The sequence below is a fragment of the Microtus oregoni genome, unplaced genomic scaffold (genome assembly GCF_018167655.1).
Source record: "Microtus oregoni isolate MIOR12 unplaced genomic scaffold, Mior012 000008F_ref0000371, whole genome shotgun sequence".
NCBI classification, from domain to species: Eukaryota; Metazoa; Chordata; class Mammalia; order Rodentia; family Cricetidae; genus Microtus; species Microtus oregoni.
In genome coordinates this window covers 55071812-55091920 of record NW_024543067.1, presented here as the reverse complement: position 1 = coordinate 55091920, position 20109 = coordinate 55071812, and the positions used below count along the sequence as shown (strand labels likewise).

Sequence of the window (20109 nt, the reverse complement as noted above, 5' to 3'; positions counted from 1 at the left end):
ATATATATATATTGTATACATGTATATATAATATACATATAAATAAATATATATATATATGTGTATACACACAGCACCTATACATAGATACATATGCACACATATGTGTTATTTGGGACAGTATTTCTTTGTGTAGCCCGGCCTTTCCTAGAACTAACTCAGTTGACCAGGCTGGCCTTGAACTTACAGAAATCTGCCTGCTACTGTGTTCCTAGTAATGGGATCACCAACTTGAGTTACCACTACCTGGCTTACACAATTCTTTTATTCCTTCAGGATCTGAATGAAGAACATGGCCGCAGGAAACCATTGCACAGTGACTGAGTTTTTTTTGGCTGGGCTCTCAGAGAAACCAGAACTTCAGATGCCCCTCTTCCTCCTCTTCTCTGGAATCTATGTGGTCACTGTAGCAGGGAATCTGAGTATGATTACACTGATTGTATTCAGTTCCCACCTGCACAACCCCATGTACTATTTCCTCAGCAGTCTGTCCTTCATTGACTTCTGTCAGTCCACAGTTGTCACCCCTAAAATGCTGTTGGGATTTTTGACAGAGAAGAACCTCATCTCCTACCCTGGATGCATGACTCAGCTCTATTTCTTTATCATGTTTGGCATCGCAGAGTGTTACACATTAGCTGTAATGGCATATGACCGCTATGTGGCCATCTGTAAACCCCTGCTTTACACTGTAATCATGTCCTATAAAATTTATAGTTCCCTGATTTTAGGAGTGTATATATTTAGTGTGTTCAATGCATCAATTAATACAGGCTTCATGCTACGAATTTGGTTCTGCAAATTAGATGTGATCAACCACTATTTCTGTGATCTTCTTCCACTCTTGAAGCTTTCATGCTCTAATACCTATATTAATGACTTGTTGATTATAATATTTAGTATAGTGAACATTTTTGTCCCACCTCTCACTATTACCGCTTCCTACATCTCCATAATTGCCAGCATCCTCAGGATTAAATCCAAAGAAGGCAGGTCCAAAGCCTTCAGCACCTGTAGCTCCCACATCTCTGCTGTTGCTCTCTACTTTGGTTCTGCTGCATTCACGTACTTACAGCCATCTTCAATGAGTTCGATGTACCAAGGGAAAGTGTCATCCGTGTTTTATACTACTGTTGTTCCCATGCTGAACCCATTGATTTACAGCCTGAGGAATAAGGATGTCAGTGTTGTCTTGAAGAAAATACTTCAAAGAAAAAATTTCATGTCTCAGAAGTAATGTGAGGGATTATCTATTAGAGAAATGTTTCCACATTTACATAGTATGAGTTGATATTATTAATTTTATTCTAGTTATGATAATTATTATTCATTTGCTAGGATACTTTGATAATTTTTAGTTAAAAATTTCAAATTCAATTTTCTATGTACATATTATTTGTCCTGTTTTGCATAATAAAGCATAAACCAAAGGATGTCAGAAATTTACATCCAAGATGACTAGAATTATGTATACATATAGATGTATATGTATATATAATTTTGATAAAAAATACTTTAAATATATTTAGCGTCCTTCTTAATTCCAAAAACTTGATGTTTTTTATTTTTTTAATTTATTTTTGGAATTTTATATGTGTTATAAATGTATCATTCCCCCATCTCCCTCTAATCACTCTAAATTTCCCCTACCTCTTTCTCAACTCAATGGCATCCTTTCCTTTAATTCACAAATATTATATATATATATATATATATATATATATATATATATATATATATGTATACACACATACATACATACTAATTTGGGGATTTATCCACCGGAAGACTGATTCTCTTCTTATTCATCATTAACTGACTATAGCTCTTCATTTAGGTGTGGAGCCTTCTGAGATTTTCACCTTCTACATTATGGTGCCAAATGAATTCATTTTTGGCTTTAGTGCAGCAAATATATTGTTTAGAATCATGGTGGCATGTTCCTCTCAGACATAGAAAACACAATCTCACCACATCATTACTTGGACTCTGACTCTTAGAACTTAGAACAATCTTTCCTTTTCCTCCTAATGTTCCTTCAGTTTTAGTGGAGGGTTTGTATTATAGATGGATCCACTGTGGCTCTTCTTCCCGGCATCAGTTGTTCCTCTATCAGACCAGATTTCTGCAATGGTCTCCCTCTGATGTAGGAAGAGTTACAGTTCCCTGTGGGTGAGATGATCACTACTAAGTATGCAGTTAGAGATTATATTAGTTCAGGAAAGAGTCTCTATTAGATTATCTTCTATGTTCCATGACTTCATCAGCAACTCATAGTTGACTCCGTTTATAAAACCAGGCATGAAGTTCCCCCTGTTGAGTGGATATTAATAGTATTTTTTTTAAATATTTTTCTTTTATTAAAAAAGAAAACAAACTATCTTTTTTCATTTTACATACCAAACCCCAATTCCCATTTCTTCCCTTTCTCCATTTCCTACCCCACCACCACATCACCATCCACTCTTAAGAGAGGATAAGGCACATTTCTTTTGGATGGTCCGAGGCCCTCCCTACTTTATCTAGGCTGGGCAAGATATCTCTCCAAAGAGAACAGTCTCCTAAAAAGCCTGTACAAGCAGTACGAATAAATTCTGGTGCTACTACCAGTGGCCCTGCAGGCTGCCCCAGCCATACAACTATCATTCACATTCAGAGGGTCTAGTTTGGACCTATGCTGCTTCCTTCCCTGTCTGACTGGAGTTGGTGAGCTCCCATTAGCTCAGGTAAAGGGATTCACCATGGTCTTGACCTCTTTGCTCATATTCTCACTCCATTCACATTTCAACTGGAATTTGGAAGCTCAGCCCAGTGGTCTGCCGTGGGTCTCTGCCTCTGTTTCTATCAGTTGCTGGATGAAGGTTCTCTGGTGACATTTAAGGTATTCATCAATCTGACTACAGTGCAAGGCCAGTTCATACAACCTCTCCTCTATTGCTTATGGTCTTAGTTAGGGACATCCTTGCGAATTCCTGGCAATTTCTCTAGTGCCAAGTTTCTTGCTAGACCCATCATGGCTACCTCAAACAAAATATCTCTTTCCTTGCTCTCATATTTTTCCTTCCTCCATCTCATCTATCCCGTTCCCTCAAATTCTCCTCCCCTCTTCCATTTTCCCCTCCACACTCCCTTCCACCCTCCCTTTTCTCCCCATGTCCATGCTCCAAATTTTTCAGGATTCTGATTTTGTCAGGTGATCTTGTCTATTTCTCCTCTCTAGGTGGACCTATGTATGCTTTTCTTAGGGTTCACCTGAAAACTGAAATAGTGATGAGTCCAAGAATAAAAATATAAAAATGTAGATTCCAAAAATAAGAATGTAGATATAAAGAAATATGAAGTTGTAAGTATAGGAAAATGAGAGCAGACTGTCAACAGCATTCTCAGAAGCTTATGGATTAACTATTAACAGTAGGTTACTCCACTTTACAACCCTTAGCTCTATTTTCAAGGCTGAAGTAGCTCTCTAAGAGCTTAGGGTCGCTCTGCAAACGGAGGATCCGCTTTTAGATAACGTCCTTGGCCATTCATGACCATAAATTGATCTGAGCTGAGTTAACTTTTAAATGATGGGATGTATGTGACTTTTGACCCTTTGGTTTTATATTGTCCCATATCCTTCCCTACTAAATAAAACTGGAAGTGTCAGGGGAGGTACAGAACCTTGGTAAACACTATCATGGAATGCCAGGGAAAAACAATGGACTAAATAAAAACACTATTTTAACTGAAAAACTCTGTTAATGGAAATTGCAAAAAAAGGGCAATTTGTATTTGAGTTTTTCCTTAAGATTGTAAAAATTATTTTGATATTGCCTTATGCTTGCTATAAATGGAGAAGTTCAAAAACTGGCCTTTGTCACAGCCTTACAAATCTCTCTCTGGTTGTAGTCTCAGCTAACTGAGAAGCTTTTTGTGTCCCATGGAGATTTATTTATTTATTTATTTCCAGGAATAAAGTTTGCTTCTGGTTCATCAGACTTTGGTGGTCTGTTCCCATCTTTGCACAATCCCCACGTACCCAACATTTTCTTGGCCCATACAGGGAGCACAAACCTGGTTCTGAGGGAACTCACCAGTCTTTGGTTTCTGGCAAACTTTATTATTCTGTTTTTTTTTCTCCAATTAGTAAGTCTGGTTTATCTGGTATCTGGTGTCTGGACAGTATGGATGCTGAGGGACATCCAATGGGCATGCTTCTAATCTCAGAGCAAGAGGAAAATGAAGGGGGGGACACTATTATTTCACTGGCCATTGGATCATTCGGTTATGACCCTTTTGGACTATAATGTATGGGATCATGTGACCTAACACACAGCCATGTCTTGTAAATTCTGTTTAATTGTCGTGCTCTGTTTAATTGTCATGCCACATTGTCATATTGTCTTTTGTCAGTCTCTTTGTCATGATGGTTAGTAAATTAATGTCTACCCTTGGCTAAGGTTCCTATTCTCCCACTTCCAGGATTTCAGTATTATAACAGTAGGTTTTGCCAGCCTTCCCTGCCCCTCTCTACCTCAGGAGTCCAGGCTTCAGGGGACACCTGTCTGTGATAGCACTGCTGGTAACTAGGGAGAGAACCACCCCTCTCAGCAGGTACTGCAGTCCCAGGCTTGAATGTCAAGGAGAAGCCAGGAGGACAGAGGCAAGAAGAGGAGACTACAAGGCCAGGCACCATAGTTGGCTACCGTCAGCCTCTTCTCCAGGACAATAATTGGTTTTGGTCTCACAAAATGACACACGCTCCAAAGCTGCACAGCAGGAAATGCCAGAGAGGAACAACAGCAGGATCAAACACATCAGAAAAGTACAAATGGCCTGATGCCCCTCCCCTGCCCAAAATTATTCTGAAAAAAAAGTGAGAAAAGTTTGTCTGGTTAAATGCATAAATATGGCCACTAAATGTGTGTTTCTAAATGTATAAGTTAACCATGCTCATCATGTCCTGCCTGCAGCCCTTACTGACTGCCCAAATCTCTGAATGTTCTGGATATTGAGTCTGATATAGTAAGGATATAATGATAACAATATACTATCAGCTCTTATATCAGCATTCTAAGTTTTGTGTAAGAATCAGGTCACAGGTCTCACTCTCTTAGAGCCAATACAAGGTCTAGACACAGTTTACCTTCCTACCAGACTTGAGAGAAAGAGAGAGAGAGAGAGAGAGAGAGAGAGAGAAGAAGAAGAAGAAGAAGAAGAAGAAGAAGAAGAAGAGAGGAACACACAAAACAGATTTTAGTATAACTTCTTACTATTCCTTTGTTTAAAGGAAATTGCTTTACAGTGACTGCTCTCAGTGGTCAGCCATCTGTGCCTTCTGGTAAAGTAAATAAAAAATTTTTTATGACGCAAAGCTTAAAGTCTGAGGATAAAAATTTTTCAGGGTACAAAAAAAAGTGACTTCAAATGTGTAAATGCAAGTTATGAAGGTCTGAGGATTAAAAGGCTTAAATGCTGATAACTATATCAAAAAAAAGTGTTGAATCTAAAAAATTTCTGACAATAAAAACCAGGAAATCTGAAATACTATCAAATGTCGAAACTTACAAATCATAGGAATAGTAGAAAGAGAAGAAGAAAGAGAAGAATCCCAACTCAAAGATCCATAAAACATTTTTTAACAAAGTAATAGAAAATTTTCCTTACCTTAAGAAGGATGTGGCTTTACAGGTGCAACGTGTTTACAGAACAATAAATAGATAGGGCCAAAAAGAAAGTCTCCCTGCCACATCATAATCAAAATAGTAAAAATACAGCAATAAGAAAGGAAATTTTTTTCAGTCCCAGTCCAGCTGACCTTGGTGAGCTCCCAATAGATCAGCCCCACTGTCTCAGTGGGTGGGTGCCCCCTCACGGTTCTGACTTCCTTGCTCATGTTCTCCCTCCTTCTGCTCCTAATTGAGACCTTGGGAGCTCAGTCCAGTGCTCCAGTGTGGGTCTCTGTCTCTATCTCCATCCATCGCCAGATGAAGGTTCTATGGTGATATGCAAAATATTCATCAGTATGACTATAGGATAGGGCCATTTCAGGTTCCCTATCCTCAGCTGCCGAAGGAACTAACTGGGGACATTGCCCTGGGCACCTGGGAGCCCCTCTAGGTTCAAGTCTCTTGCCAACCCTAAGATGGCTCCCTTAATTAAGATATATGCTTCCCTGATCCCATATCCACCCTTCCTTTATCCCAACCATCCCATTTCCCCAAGTTCCCCCCATCCTCCCCTTCTCACTTTTCTCTCCCCATCTCCCTGTACCCCCATCCCACCCCACCCCCAAGATCCCAATTTTTTGCCGGGCAATCTTGTCTACTTTCCATATCCAGGAAGATAACTATATGTTGTTTTTTTGGGTTCACCTTCTTATTTAGCTTCTTTAGGATCACAAATTATAGACTCAATGTCCTTTATTTATAGCTAGAAACCAATTATGAGTGAGTACATGCCATGTTCATCTTTTTGGGTCTGGGTTACATCACTGGGATAAATCTGGACTCTCTGAACATGGCGGACAATGAGGGCTGATGAGAAGCCAAGGACAATGGCACGGGGTTTTGATCCTACTTCATGTTCTGGCTTTATGGGAGCCTAGTCAGTTTGGATGCTCACCTTCCTAGACCTGGATGGAGGTGGGAGAACCTTGGACTTTCCACAGGGCAGGGAACCCTGACTGCTCTTTGGACTGGAAAGGAGCTGGGGGAGGGGGAGGGATGGAAGGCTGGAAGGAGGTGGAAATTTTTTTTCAATAAAAAATAAATAAATAAATAAATAAATAAGGAAATTTTAAGATACAACAAAAAAGCCAAGTAATATATGGGGGCAGACCTATTAGAATTAATCTGACTTCTCAATGGAGACTCTAAAACCAGAAGAGCCTGGACAGATGTCTTACAGACTCTAAGACCACAGATACCAGCTCACACTACTATATGCAGCAAAACTTTTGATCAGTATAACTGGAGAAAACAAGATATTCCATGACAAAGTCATAGTTAAACAGTATCTATCCACAAATCCAGCCCTACAGAAGGCAATAGAAGGAAAACATCATCCCAAGAAGGCTAAGTACACACATTATAAAAAAGGAAATATATAATCTCACACCAGCAAAACCAAAAGAAAAGAAACACACATACACACACACTACCATCAGCAGCAGCAACTAAATAAGAAATAACAATCATGTGTGTTCTTAATTTCTGGCTGGCTTTCTTGTCTGCATTTTAGAGGGTAAAGACATTACGCGAGGAAGAAGACACAGACATGCAGCGGTCCCACGTGGGTGCACTTTTAATGGGGGAGGGGTAACTGCGGGAAGGTAAAAGGTGTGCAAACACAACAGGAAAGGTGGGGGAGAAGAGAGAAGAGGCCGGGGTTGTAGGACCCTCGCTTTTTAAGGAGGAATGCAAGGGCTTCTGAAAATATGTCCGTAGTCCAGGAGAATGCTAGGAGCTGTAGTTCTGCAAAGGAACAACAATGTGTCATTAGCATTTCTGAATATAAATAAACTCAATAAAAAGCTCTGCAATTAAAACTCACAGGCTAACAAAATTGATGCAAAAACAAAATCTACCTTCTGCTGCATACAGGAAATTTGTCTTAACATTCAAGACAGCTGTTACCTCAGGGAAAATAAAGGATTGGAAACACATTTTCCAAACAAGGTTTCCAAGCAAGCAGGTGTAAACATTGTAATATCTAACAAAATAGACTTCCAACCAAAATTAATAAAAAACAAAAGTATTTTTATAAGAAATTAAAATCCAACAAGAAGACACCTCAATACTGAACATCTTTGCCCCCAAATAAATGTACTCACACTTATATAAAAAGAGCAAAGCAAAACAAACAAACAAAGAAAAAACTTTACTAAAGTTTACTAAAGCTTAAATCACACTTCAATCTCTACATAATAATAGTGGGAAACTTAATACCCCTGCTGTAGAAATAGATCCCTTTGAGCATTGCCTTTGATTGCAATTCCAGAATATCTACACCTAGGCTTTGAACTACATTTTGTGATTGCTATCATTTGTTTGAAGTGTTCAAGTCTTAACTGAGTTTTTTTCTGAAGGATTGGATCCTTTGCAAAACTCAGTTATGAGAGAATTTGAACAAAGGTCTCATTGTAGAGGATTGCTTGGGCAAATGATTGTTCCCTCAAACAACTCCAGATAAGAGGTTTGAATATGCAAACATTGACTTGCTAAGATGTGTAAATTGCATAGCAATGAAAAAAAAAAGGTTTTGTGAAGCAAAGAGCAGTCCTTTCATTATAAATTGACTCTCATCCTGATTTTCAAAGCCAAAATTCATCTCAGAATGACCCAGATTCTTCCACAGACTCACACAAAATGGTATACTGACACCCTATTCTCACCAAGGAGCAGGTCATTTAGAAAAAACTAAACAGAGAAGTAATAAAGCTAAAAGATGTTAATAATCAAATGCTCCTAACAGTTATCTACAGAATATTTTACCCAAACACAAAAGAATATTTCTTCTTATTATCACTGTTGGGTCCTGGAATTGCTCAAATAATAGGGAACAGACCACTGAAGAATAAGAACCATAAACAACTTATTCAAAATACTCTGTGAGGGGTATGGGGGACACCTCTAACTAGATATAGCTACAGAGAATTATTTGACTCGGTAGCCCAGAGAAAAGATTACAAGCTCCTTTTTTATAGACAAAGATTATACACAAGACACAGAGTAGATATTATGATTTATGGAATTCTGACAATTTTATGGGAGGTAGTCAAAGCTTTACTTTGTTTTCTTGATTTTAGGAGGTTTGTTGTTATGATGATTTTTTTATTGATAAAAAACTAAAATTAGATTATAGAGGAAGGGGGGATACCTGGAAGGACTAGGGAGAGAGGAAGAATATGATTATGATCCAATATATTTAATTTTTTTAATAATGAAAATATTTTTGTTTTGTTTGTATTTTAAGATGATGCTTATTTGCAAGGCAAATATTGTTTCCTTGTATTAATTTTTATTTCTTAAAAATTTTGTTAAAAATTATTGAATATAACACAAATCTGATCTTTAACAAGAACGATAGCAAATTATGTTAAGAAATTCTTGGATAAGAGAATACAAGAAAAGGTTAAGGAAAATTTGCACTTATACCTGTGTTGATACTCAATGTTTTTTTCTCTGTCTCAGTCATGTCATGTGATACTTGGGTCAAAAAAAAGTTATTCTTTTTATGTTACTCTCAAATGCCTTTGTTGATATCATTCCCTAGTAAAGACTAGTGTCCCAGTGGCTGTGGTCCTTTAGGACCTCTCTAAATACCTTACGTACTTCTGTGCCTTGCTTGCCAATCTCTGTCCTTGTAGAGTGTAGAATTCTGGAGTAGATTTTCTGTATTCTTTACCTTTCTATCGTGAAAGCCACAGGAAACTGTATAATACTTTCAAATTTGTTTTAATGTTAGTCCATAAAAGTACTTACCTGTATCATTATCAGCACATAATTATTCACTACCATTTGTAATATATCCTGTAGCAATTTTGGTATCATGCTAGCTATTGATATAATTACTGTAAATTCCAGAAATAGAACATAGAAATAAAGAGTCTGGTTCAGGAATATAGAAATATAAAATTGCAAGTACAAGCATATTTTGGAAGAAAAACAAAGCAGGCAGCCACTGTTAACCTTTAACAAACATGATCTGTCTTAAAGTGGACATCTTGGCAGTCAGTGTACAGAGGTAAACTTTTGACAATTGCCTCCTGTATCCTCGCTTCCCAACTCAGAATATACTGTGGGCAAAGGTTAGGTTTGAACTATTGCCTCTATGGGTCCTCTGCTGATATTCCCTTAATTTGAACTGTCACCCTATGTGACTCTACTCTCTCTCTTACATTCTTTTCAGGAACAGTGAAAGCTGGCTGTGGCAGCCATTGGCTTTTGCAAACGTCTTAAGTTAACATTCTAACAACCTATTACCAAAAGTTGTAAAACTTAAAATGTAATGTGACTTTAAGCCTGACATCAAGGTTGTAAAAACTCTTTGATGTATACCTGGTGCTTGATTTTACTATTAAAGAGGCTCCAAACCAGCCCCTATTGCAAGAGTTTTAGAAGCCTGATCTCTGGCTGTGGTCTCAGTTATAACTGATAAGCTTTGTGTGCCATGCTGTGATTTTGTTCTTTTACTTTATCAGGAAAAAAGTTGCTTAAAAATAAATCTGGTTTAAAAGACTTTGGTGGTCTATTCTCCATCATTGCTTGACCCCAGACACAAAACTACTGAAGACAGAATTAAATTTGAAGACATAAATATTACATGTTAAGAACTTACACATTAAAAGTCAATATTGTTTGGATTTATATAACTTTGAGATTCTATTCTCTATTTTCACCTATATCTTTAACTATCTTATGTAACAAATGATCTTTTAAAACTGATTAATTATTTCAATCATTTTTTGATAAATAGTGAATGATACAAAAATTGTGGATGGATATTAAATAGCTCTGAATCTATGTGTTTCTTTTCCCTATAAGAGAAACATCACTGATTGAAAAAATATTGCTGAACCTTGAGGACACTTTACATGATAAATAACACAGCCATAAAAGGAAAAATTAACTCATACCCACTTATAAGGATTATCTGTAGCAGTAAAACTCACTGAACCAGAAAATACAATAACGGTCATGATGACATGGGAAGAGAAGATGCATAATACCTATAATCAATGACTTCATATTCTCAGGTATTTCAGGTGAAGCCATTCTTCATTTTAATATATTTGTAAGGATATTCTGTGTTGTATCATGCTGAAAGTTAAAATATGGCATGGTGTAATTCAAAGTATTTGGTGATAAATATATCAAATATTCTTACCAAAAATACAGACACGCATGAGACACAAATTGCTTCAAAGAGACATAGGGAGGTGATAAATACATCAGTTATATTGTTTGTGGTTATGGTAAGATGAACATTTACAAAGTCTAAAGTAATGAAATCATACATGCTAAACATATTTGGTTCTTAGCATCTCAATTTATTGGTTATTAAAAATTCCTTGTCAAAAATATTTTCTTTTGTTATTCATATGTTTTATTCATATGTACGGTGCTTCTCACAATGGGAATATAAGACCTCTGATGCAAAGCCATTATAGAGGAGTTGGCCACCAAGGACAGAGACATACAAACATTAAGGTGATACAAGCAGAGGAAACAGAAGGCACTGGAATTAAGTGTGTTCAAAGTCCACAAATATTATTAGATGTATCATAATTGAGAAACAGATATGGGACTTCTGTGATAGAGGCTATTACTTCCTGGGGCAGCTTTACAAGCAGCAAGGAACACAATAAAATTAGACTGTGAAAAGACTCAGAGATATAGAAGGTTATGTGTGTTGGTCTGCCTCTGTTGGTATCACAGAATACCACAGGAAGATAATGTATAATGATCAGAAATGTTTTTTTTTATGGTTTGGAATTCCAAGAAGTTGACCACTGGTCCTATGAAGAAAAGTCTCATTTGGTACATTGTGGTGTGGCAGAAGACTGAAGTACAAAGAATTCAAGAAAAAAAAAAAGGAAAGATATGGAGGATCAAAGTCAGCCTAAGATTAGGTTTCCACTCCTGTGATCACTAGCTTGTGCTCATAATAGCATTAATCAGTTTCTCACATGACCTATGTTCCCTACATTGGTTCAGCTTCTCTGGTATGCTACATTGGAAAATCATGTTATCAACACTTCAAATTTTAAGACACATTCTGAAACTGTACATTGTTCTTAGCTTTTACAGTAGAGGTGAGTTTAGAAGTATTAAAATAGATATGAGATACTCTTAAAGTAAAAGTCATTTGAAAACTTTGAAGTCTGGTGTTGCCATATAAACAGCTGCTTCAATTGGGCATGGTTAACAGTATCAGTCTATACTCATTATGAAGCTTTAGCTTATGATCTGCGATTGACCCAGAATGGGGACAGTTGTCCTTTGGAAAAGAAAGGCAATGACATCTGCTGAGTCAAAAAAAAAAGCAAGGATCTAACAAATGACTGCAAGTTATCTCATTTGGGTTTGTTGGAGCTTTTCTTAAAATTTCATAAACTATCCTGTGATTTCTGTTTACTAACATTACCTTGATATACTTTTAATATCACTTAACTGTTCTCTTCAATCAATCTGGATTTTCTATATGTTCAATTATATTTATGTATTAGTAGATATTTTATCTTCTTGATTTCTAAATTACTAGCTTGATATTGTGGGATGTCGTTCCATATGCTGCAAATATGGGTTGCATTCATTGGTTGATAAATAATGTTACTTTGGCCTATGGAAAGGCAGGATTGTGTCAGATGAGAACCTAAAGAAAAGATTCAGGAGAAGAAAGAGTCTGGGAGACATCATCCAGCCACCCAAGAAACAACATGCCAGCAAACCAGTAATGCCATGGCCATATGGCAATACATAGATTAATAGAAAGGGGTTAATTTAGATTTAAGAGCTAGCTAGCAATAAACATGAACCATTGGGAAAACATTTATAATCAATATTAATTCTCAGAGTGATTATTTGCGAACTAGCAAGTGAGAGAGAAACGTCCAACTACAGATAGTGCCCATGTGAGGCTCTCATGTTTCTATCGGTCCTGAGAAAACTTGAGAGAGAGAGAAAGAGAGAGAGAGAGAGAGAGAGACAGAGAGACAGAGACAGAGAGAGAATGTCTCCTTTGTGGGGGCTTTAGTGACTCCATCTTGGTTTGATGGGTCAAAATGACATACTTTTTTTGCACAGCTTTGCTGAAATAAGATGAAAGGATGTTTTACCAAGAAAATGGTATGTGTTTCCTCCTTGAGACTAGGGAAGTGGTTTGACTGTTCCTTGAGCCAGAAGTTCCTTCAGATAAATAATTCTGTAACAAATAACTGCAAGCTATCTCATTTGGGTGTGTTGGTTCTTTTCCCCAAGAGGTGGAAATCCTTGGAGACTATGCCATTATGTTATTTGGAACTGGCACATATAAGTCCAGTGTATACCTTCAGAGTATAGGAGGCAGAACTACTCAGATGACAGCAAATGGTGAGACTGTTGCTAACTATAGAGCAGAAAAATTTCTTGGGGACATTAACCTATCAGGAGATCAACTTCAAAAACTGCTCTGAGACTGAGCACTAGGCCCTTGTCTCATCACTGAAGACTGCCAGATGCTGAGCACATATGCATTAGTGATTTTGAGAATGGGAAGTAAAACTTGGTGTTGAGACTCTTGGAGAGAAGGTGGATGAGACATGAGTTTACAGGTGCCACTGCCCAAAGTCAGAAATATGCTTCTTACTAGATGCATTTATTCAGTAATTCACAGAGTAATTTTAAAGCTTATTGAATGCACCATCCCCTTGCAGGTACTGGAAGTAGACTTAGTCCATCATTGCATCCTGCTGTGACTCACAATATGGTAACTGCTACTTAGATATTAATTTTCTAGTATCCAGTAGAAAGGTTATATCAGTTATGATGAAGTGGATAATGCTGCAGGATCTCTTCAAATTTAGAAGAGATTTAAAATGAATCAAATAATTACCTGATAATTGGGTGGACAAATTGAAATTGTCTGTTAACCTCTCTGACTGAACAGATTTTATGACCATGAATAAGTTTCCAGTTTATTTATTTCAAATAGTATTTACATAATTAAAAAAAAACTTAGTTATAATAGTCATATACGAAATGAAGATCTTCCTTTTGCTTTCTTTGGATTTTTTTAAAGCCCCAAGAAATCACATTTTTTTTTAAAGAAAATAGTATTTTCCAGATGATTTTTATTTTGTCAATGTCTCTCTTTAAAAGGGAACATCTTTCATTAGCTCACAACACAGAGGCCATGAAACCATCTTTAACAGTGATTCCAATTTCTTAGACACATAGATAATAGAAGCATTATCAACACAACATAATGAGATGAGTAGAAGAGGGCTGTTGTTTCTGATGGTAAACAACAGGCTTAAAGGACACTAGAACAAAGGACAAAACTCAGCACAGGCTGAACTTTTCCTGTTGTTCAGATTGCATGCCTTTGAAGAGCAATGTGAATTTATTATCTTATTTAGACTATTATCACAGTCTAGCCACCTCTTATTTATAATGTCTCAGATGTCCATTTCCTTATGCATCATCGAGGGATGTGTGGACTTTCCTGACCTTGTAAGGATTTATGCCTCAATGTTTTCATGTGAATTGCATCAAATCCTTTATCTTGGACAGGAATAAATGTTTTCCACTACATAATTTATATATTCCTAGGTAAATCTTAAAATTTTATTGGTCTGTAAAGACAAAAAAAAAGGGCGAAACCTACTAACCAGTAATGGATGAATATAAAGGAATATTGTCCTCTAGACGAAATAAGATAGCACATATGAATTCATAATGCTGCTATAATACAAGTAAGTCCTATGCAAGATCATTTTAGACCAAATCTCTTCAGGGAGTAGGGAGGTGGGCGTGAAGTTCCTCCTCTAGCTGAGAAGTCACTGTCAAATGATGGCTGCTCATAGAGGGAGACACATTTTCTTTAAGAATGTTGCTCCTAGTGAGTCCTCCATACTCTTGTGGAAGAACACATTTCTAAAAATACTGGGCAGCAAAAACTGGGCATTATGGGAAAAAAGACACAAGGGTGTCTAGATCTTAGATAATTTCAGAGAAGAGTTGTCGATAATCTGACCATAATATAGGAAATTCTTGATGAACAAATATAAAAATAGACAAAAACTTATCAGATAATTCCTACTATGCATGACTTTATAATAACAGAGTATTTTCAATGAATATGATACTAGCATGACACATTTAAACATAAGAAAACCTTAAGAAAAGCACAAAACCATAAAGTTACCCCATCTATGGAATTATAAACAACACATGAAATACTTTCAATGGAATATTATAGCTTTAAGGAATATATTATTTTAAGATATTAAAATGGAGTTTGTGGGTTATTTATAGAAACAAAAAATGCTAAAATGAATAAATTTTGAGGTATTGGCTGAAGTTTTACTTAAAATTAAGTAGCATCAGGTGTTTGGGCACAGTCCTTGGCAACCAAGGTGAATAGGCAAGAGAATTGTGAGTTCTATGCCAGCCTGGGCTACAGAGTGAGCTGTGTCTCAAACAAACAGTAATAGACAAAGAGAAAAAAAAACTATCAAAGAATCATAGAAAGAAAAAAAATGATGAAGCACAAATGAAGTACAAAAAGAGAACTTTGAAAATCAGGATAGTTATGTAAATTTATTTATTAATTAATGAAATCAGAAAAATTCCAGAATGTGAAATCTTAAAAATAAATCATACTTTACCTATATGAAGAGTAATCACTGTTTAAAATGAATCTCTCTCTCTCTCTCTCTCTCTCTCTCTCTCTCTCTCTCACACACACACACACAAACACACTGAATACTGTCATCATCACACATCTTATGTCCCATACACCCTCATCTCACTTACTACTCACTACAAATCTTTTTACTATATTTACAACATTTTTCTTGAGTTTTGTGACCTGTTCATCTTAACCATGTCAGCATGGTGATTATAAGCTTAGAACTATTCATTGGAATATAGAGATCGTGATGGTAAGTACACAATTGAAGACAATGTTTGTTCATTCTAGAAACTATGAGTGACCCAAAAACCAGGGGGAGGGGATATGTCAAATCCTCCACACCCACCATAATCTGTGAGGAACTATTTACAGGATTAGTCTATGTGGGCCATGGAGGCAGCCACTGCTGCTGCGAAATCATAATTTGGCTGGATCATTATGATAGGAGAGTTTTTCCATAGATCTTCTCCTTATTTTTGTCTCTTACATCCTTTCTAGTTCCTCCCATTTTATGATTAGCATATTTGTATGCTTTGTGCTTTCTTTATTTGTGTGTGAGATTCTAAGAAATCTTGACATTGAAGTCTTATAGAGCTGCCCAAAATTTCTTCAACATTGCCTCCAAGAACTTCTATCTCACTCTGTCTACTTCAACCTGAGTCATTTATTGAAATTTATGTTGTTATCTATGCAAGACTACAATGTTTACATATTAAATACATTTCAATTTTTGACCTTTTAACAAAACATTCATTTAGTTAGAGATTCGTTTTGTGGAAACAGTAACTAATTTGTCCACAATTCTTTAGGATAGAAGAAAATTACTGTATTTTTCTGCAATATATATTCTGCATTGCAGACTTTATTAGTCCACAAGAAATAAAGGAAAATATACAAACTGAGCTGAGGTTGCTTCTCTAATTTGATGTGTAGAATTGCAGGTTTTTCACTTGAGAAAATGTCAACATGATGTAACAAACCAAATCATACTGTGGATATTTTAGTGATAAGATGACAATATTACTTATTTCTTTACATGTAAAGTAATAAAAATGCATTGTGCTAGCCAAAAGTGTCATTAAGTGACTGGGAGTGAGTGTGGATGCTTTGTCTCCATGGTCTCACTATTTAACCACTGCTGATTGACTCTGTCACTCTCAAGAACTGGGTCACAAACAGAAAACTCTTCCTAATGGAGCACCATGCATTTAGTACATAATCTAGGAGCACCGTACATCCAGTGCCTCATGTAACAGTTGCTCCAGATTGGGAAATTTAAAGACTTTATGTATCTTAAGAATTAAAAAGCAATGAAGATTTTTGAAAAAAAAGAGCTCTATAATTATTCTCGTGAAATTAGATTTTGGAAAATAATTCATTAGTTTTAGGGAAATTTGCTCCCACAACCATGTCTGTCACTTTTCCTCATTGATACCCACTCTAATTCTCAGTTTATGTACATTGATTTGATATCACTAAATTTATCAATGTTTGAACATGGTGATAATACATTATATGGATTTTAGCTTTAATTTTTGTAGGATAAGTTTAAAAATTAATAATAAAAGATAAATCTCAAATGATCCATTAAAGTAATTATATATAGAGAAAAAGTATTCTAAGGTAGGAAATATGATGGAGGAAGGTCATTGGCTAATAAAGAAACTGCTTGGTCCTGATAGGTTAGAACATAGGTGGGTGGAGTAAACAGAACAGAATGCTGGGAGGAAGAGGAAGTGAGCTCAGACAGATGCCATGCTCCCCTCTCCTGGGCAGACGCAATGAAGCTCTGACCCAGGATGGATGTAGGCTAGACTCTTCCTGGTAAGCGCACCTCAGTGCTACACACATTAATAGAAATGGGCCAGGCAGTGTTTAAATAAATACAGTTTGTGTGTTGTTATTTCGGGGCATAAGCTAGCCAGGCGGCTGGGAGCAGGGTGGCAGGAATGCAACCCACAGCTCTCTCAACAGAAATATTTATATTTAGATAGTGTATACATGAAAAGCTTAATAAAATCACTCTGTCAACATTATATATACACATACCCCCACATGTACACACACACACATATGTTATTTGGGGTAGCATTTCTTTGTGCAAGCTTGCCTCTTTACAACTAGCTCTGTTGATTAGGCTGGCCTTGAACTCACAGTTTGCCTGCTTCTCCCTCCCTAGTGCTGGTTAAAGACTTAAGCTACCACTACATTGCTCAAGCAAATCTTTTACTCTTTCAGGATCTGAATGACGAATATGGCAGCAGGTAACCACTGCACAGTGACTGAGTTCTACTTGGCTGGACTCTCAGAGAAACCAGAACTCCAGATGCCCTTCTTCCTCCTTTTCACTGGAATCTATGTGGTCACTGTAGCAGGGAATCTAGGCATGATCACACTGATTGTGCTCAGTTCCCACCTGCACAACCCCATGTACTATTTCCTCAGCAGTCTGTCCTTCATTGACTTCTGTCAGTCCACTGTGGTTACTCCTAAAATGCTTGTGAGCTTTTTGGCAGGGAAGAACCTTATCTCCTACTGTTCGTGCATGATTCAGCTCTATTTCTTTATCATTTTTGGCATTGCAGAGTGTCACACACTAGGTGTAATGGCATATGACCGCTATGTAGCCATCTGTAACCCCTTGCTTTACAATGTAACCATGTCCTATCAAATTAGTGGTGCCCTGATTTCAGGAGTGTATATTTTTAGTGTGTTCAGTGCTTCAGTTCTTACAGGCTTTGCATTAAAAACTCAGTTCCATGAATCAGGTGTGATCAACCACTATTTTTGTGATCTTTCTCCCCTCTTGAAGCTTGCATGCTCTAATACCTATATCAGTGAATTGTTGATTCTAGTTTTTGGTACAGTGAACATCTTTGTCCCTATTCTCACAATTATTACATCCTATATCTCCATCATTACCAGCATCATGCGTATCCATTCCACTGAGGGCAGGTCCAAAGCCTTCAGCACCTGTAGCTCCCACATCTCTGCTGTCGCTGTCTTCTATGTTTCTGCTGCATTTGTGTACTTACAGCCATCATCAGTCAGCTCCATGGACCAAGGGAAAGTGTCATCCGTGTTTTATACTACTGTTGTTCCCATGCTGAACCCATTGATCTACAGTCTAAGGAATAAGGATGTCAGTGTTGCCTTGAAGAAAATACTTCAAAGAAAAAATTTTATGTTTCAGAAATAATGTGAAGATAATTTATTAAAGTTATCCACAAATACATAGTTTGAATTGATAGAATTTATTTTATTATAGTTGCAAGAATTATTACTCATTTGCTAGGATACTTTGATAATTTTTATAAATATAAATTTCAATTTTTTATGCACATAATATTTTTTTTCATAGGATAAATAATGTAAACCAATATTAAGGATGACAAGAATTCATATGCCCATAATGTTTAATACATTATGCTATATATGTTTTTCCTTTTGATAAAAATTACTTTAAAATTATTAAACTGCATTCTCAATTACAATAAACCTGATACTTTTTTATTTTTTATAATTCATTTTTGTGACCTTTATGTGTAAGTGCTGTAATTACATCGTTTGCCCCATCTCCCTCTAAGCACTCCTGAACTCCCCCTGCTCTCTGTCCAATGAACGGCATCCTTTCCTTGAATTCATGTGTGTGTGTGTGTGTGTGTGTGTGTGTGTGTGTGTGTGTGTGTTAATTCATATATATGAGGAGGATTGTCAACAAGAATACGGTTGACTGAGTTTTCTGTTCTGCCTGGTTATCACAGTTGTTAAGTCTCAGAAAAATCATACAGAGGCCTACATTAACTATAACTGACTGGCCCATTAGCTCAGGATTCTTATTAACTCTTAAAACTTATACTAGCCCATTATTCTAGGATGTTAGCCACATGGCTTGGTACCTTTTTTCAGTGAGGCAATCACATTTTTCTTCTTCTGTGGCAGACTTACAACTGCAGAAGAATGGGCTTCCTCCTTCCCAGAATTCTCCTATTCTCATTGACCTGCCTCTACTTCCTTTCTTGTTGTTCCACCTATACTTCCAGAAGAATTTCAGTTATTAATTCAGAGCAAAGATTAGCACAGTTAATTTTACTCCAACAAGTCCAGAAAAATAATGCTTATAAAAATGGAAAAAGAAGGGAAGTAGGTCTTGACTCATCAAATGTTTATTGGCTCTGAGCCATTGGATCACAGAGACCAGAATTAATTTTATTTATTAATGGAAAGTTTTTTAGGCCTGCTTGACACAGAAGCAGACATGTCTGTAATTGTGGCCAGTCAATAGTTCTTCCATGTGGCCTATGCTGGAGAAAATTACTCAGTTCTAGGGAATTGGACAGACTCAGAGTCTCTAGCAAAGCAGTGATGAACTAAATTGGAGAGATAAGAAGGATACAGTGGGATATTCATACCTTATATTGTTCTGCATCTTCCAGTAAATGTTTGGGGCTGAAACATGAGTGAAGTGAAGGTTTATCTGTATAGTCCCAATTAGTTAATTTCAAATCAAATGCTCCAACAAGGATTCTTGCCCAAGAATTGATCCTATCAGGCCTAGCAAGAGACTTCCCAAAGCATGATGGAAACATTTTTAGGAGAGGTCACTGCATTTTATGCAGACCCCACTATTTGGAAAAGTGAAGAGCCTGTGTGGGTTGATCAGTGGCCTCTAACTCAAGAAAAGATAAAAGCCATGCAGCAGTTAGTTCAAAGCCACATAGACCCTTC

General features: G+C 36.8%; 2 protein-coding genes across 2 annotated transcripts; both read left to right on the top strand.

The window, feature by feature from the left end:
• Positions 1–283: 283 nt before the first annotated feature.
• LOC121451413 (olfactory receptor 1537-like) lies at positions 284–5559 on the top strand. The gene is made up of 2 exons (XM_041656863.1): positions 284–1224; positions 5517–5559. Exons 1-2 carry the CDS (start codon positions 284–286, stop codon positions 5557–5559), a joined length of 984 nt encoding a protein of 327 aa, XP_041512797.1.
• A 12067-nt stretch (positions 5560–17626) lies between these two features.
• On the top strand, positions 17627–18580 carry LOC121451737 (olfactory receptor 1537-like). The gene has a single exon (XM_041657476.1). The coding sequence runs from the start codon at positions 17627–17629 to the stop codon at positions 18578–18580; it is 954 nt and encodes a 317-aa protein (XP_041513410.1).
• The last annotated feature ends 1529 nt before the right edge of the window (positions 18581–20109 follow it).

Coding starts and splice junctions, on each gene's coding strand:
- LOC121451413 (XM_041656863.1), top strand. CDS start 284: ATGAAGAACATGGCCGCAGGAAACCATTGCACAGTGACTGAGTTTTTT. Junction 1,225..5,516: donor CTTCAAAGAAAAAATTTCAT/GTCTCAGAAGTA, acceptor AATAAAAACCAG/GAAATCTGAAATACTATCAA.
- LOC121451737 (XM_041657476.1), top strand. CDS start 17,627: ATGACGAATATGGCAGCAGGTAACCACTGCACAGTGACTGAGTTCTAC.